Source organism: Parasteatoda tepidariorum, chromosome 8 (assembly GCF_043381705.1).
Source record: "Parasteatoda tepidariorum isolate YZ-2023 chromosome 8, CAS_Ptep_4.0, whole genome shotgun sequence".
NCBI classification, from domain to species: domain Eukaryota; kingdom Metazoa; phylum Arthropoda; class Arachnida; order Araneae; family Theridiidae; genus Parasteatoda; species Parasteatoda tepidariorum.
In genome coordinates this window covers 8987119-8989827 of record NC_092211.1, presented here as the reverse complement: position 1 = coordinate 8989827, position 2709 = coordinate 8987119, and the positions used below count along the sequence as shown (strand labels likewise).

At 26.1% G+C, this 2709-nt stretch overlaps 1 protein-coding gene across 1 annotated transcript in view; it reads right to left on the bottom strand.

The window, feature by feature from the left end:
* Positions 1-242: 242 nt before the first annotated feature.
* The window catches only part of LOC107446822 (DNA polymerase delta catalytic subunit), a gene marked incomplete at its 3' end in the record, with an annotated part of 18391 nt that continues 15924 nt past the window's right edge, over positions 243-2709 (bottom strand). Inside the window, 1 exon segment of the mRNA XM_071184547.1 lies at positions 243-340. Coding sequence (XP_071040648.1) covers positions 243-340 — 98 coding nt within the window.

Genomic DNA, 2709 nt, shown 5'->3' with positions numbered 1-2709 from the left:
TATTTATTTAAATATTGTACAATATTTTTTGTATAACTTCTAAAACTAATTAAACAACGTGGTTATAAATTATTAAAATATAAGAATTTTAAGTTTTAGAGTGATAATGTCATTAAATAGGTGCCTGGAGTGCAAAAAGTTAAAACAAGACAATTGTACAAAATAAGATTTCATAGTGTCGTGGGAATGCAATTGATTGAAAATAAAGGAAATTTAAAATATTGATTTATTTTGTAACATACCTAGTGCACAATATTTCTTGATGCAGACTTCCCTGACACCTTTGGCATTCTGTCCACAGACGAGCAAATTTTCTCTCAAGATCTTGCAGATAATAAACCTGACAAGAAATATAAAAGCATAAAATATTTACACTTATAAGTAGATATAAACATGCCAAACAAAAAAGGGAAGAAAAAAAATTAATTATGAAATATTGCTTTGTCTAATCCTAATGTGAAGCATTGTAATCGAAAAATTTGGTCAACATATGCATAACTTTTTATTTTTTAGCATCTACTCTTTTATTGAATTTTAGTTTAGAATTTATCAGTTTTTTACTCACAAGGTAAGTTTGGATATTTTTATAGAAAATTAATTAAAAAAAATTAAAAAATAAATATTTTCTTTACTTAGTTATGAATAAATTTTTTTTCCAGCTTTACAACAGAATATTCATTATAGATAATCAGCAAGATGAATCCAAACCTCTGATAAAACATAACTTCTTCAAAGGTTTTTTCAAATAAAGTTTTCCACAGTCCATAGATAGGTACTTAATTTACGTCGCACCAGAGCTGCACAATGGACTATTGGCAACTGTCTGGGAAACATTCCTGAGGATGATCCGAAGGCATGGCATCACAATTTTAATCCTATGCAGAGGGGATGGCTCACCTGCTTTGGTAGCCCGACGACATGTGCGCAAAGTCAAGCACTTTACGGTAGAACAGTTTAACGAGGACCGATACTGCTCACTCTCGGTCCCTACGCAGGCGGATCAAAGTGATCACCCACCCACTTACTGACTGCAGCCAGCGATGCTTGATTTCTGTGTTCTACTGGGTCTTTATGATCAGTCCAATGCGGGACCCCAGTCCAAAGAATCTGACCAACTTTAATGTCTACATCAAATGCACACTTTTCTTGTTGTAGTGATCCACGATTTAATTTTAGGGGTTTCTGAATCAGGAATTTTTTATAGGGTTCCCATCCCAAACATTGGGGACCAGGGTGTTCCTCTTAATATGGTGTTTTCACATTAACAAAACATTGCATGGAAATAGGTCATTTTTTAAAATTGGTTTTACCGATAAATAACTAAATATAAATAGATTATAAAAAAAGTAAAATGATGCTTGCTATCCATTTATTGGTGGATAAAAGAAGCATGTAACTTAAAGAAATATCTCCTTTTTAAATCAATTATTAAAAATAAAAAAAAAAATTAAATTTTTTTTCACAAAGTAAATAAATATATTGATTTATCAATTCACGTAAAATAATAATTTTTCAAGTAAAATAAATTAATTATATTACATTGGTCTACCAAAGTTGGAAAAAAACAAAAAACCAGCTTTTTTTTTGGTTTAAAACAGGTTTTTTTTTGTTTACTTAAAACAAAAAACTAAATACATTAAGCTCCAAATTAAAAATAATTTACTATTAAAAAGTATTTCACAGAAATTTTTTTAATAATTGACTCATATTTTGATAAAGAATGCAAACAAAAATATTCAAATTTGCTCAAAAATATGTGAACATGATGAAAAAATAATAATTAAAGATCTTGAATATTTTTAACTTAACAAGTAAATTAAAATTTTAAATCTAAACGTCTATTTTTTTAATAGTGCAAGTTAGTTTATCTCTTTCATTGCCTTTATTTAGCAGTATACAATTTGTAGTATCGATATCAACTAATTGTTTTAAAATAAACATACCTTTTTTATTTTTTTAATCAATAACAAATTTCAATATAAATGAGCGCGAGACATTCAAGGCAAGATAGTCAATTTTTTCAACTAAAAAACATTAGAATTCACAGAATGATAAAAAGAAATTTATTTATTTTAAAAAAAGGCTGCATAAATATATAAAATAAAGGTATGTTTTAGTATTAACGGTAGAAAAAATGAAATACTTTTTTATAATTCATTTGAACATGATGGAGCTATTTTAATTTAACAATATTTAATTAACAATATTAATTTAACAATTACTGCATATATACAATACAAATTTATTTACCTTGGTGGCAGAAAATAATACTAAATTAAATTGAAAAAATAAAATTTTAAAAAACACCTCATTCCTATTCATACTTTCAACTGTAGCAAATATAAGGTGTTTAACAGGTAGATAAAAAAAAAAAAATTTAGAAACCTGAGCACTTTCAATAATTGCATTATTTATCTAGTTCTAAAATGTACAGAACATGGGACATCTATTTTATTTTGATCATTTTTAAGAGACATTGACTTAATATTAAATTTGCTCAGTTCATTTAACATCAGTGAGAGCAAGTTTTTTTTTAAAGAAACTCTTTTAAAAAATAAATAAATAAAAAATATATCAAAGAATAACAGTTTTTAATTGCAATCCAGTTGAAATAATGTATTAATTTTCCAGCTATTCAATGTATAATTTTTAAATAAATGAAAACTAAAAAGCAAGAAAAAAAATTATGATTTTCTTAAAAATATAATA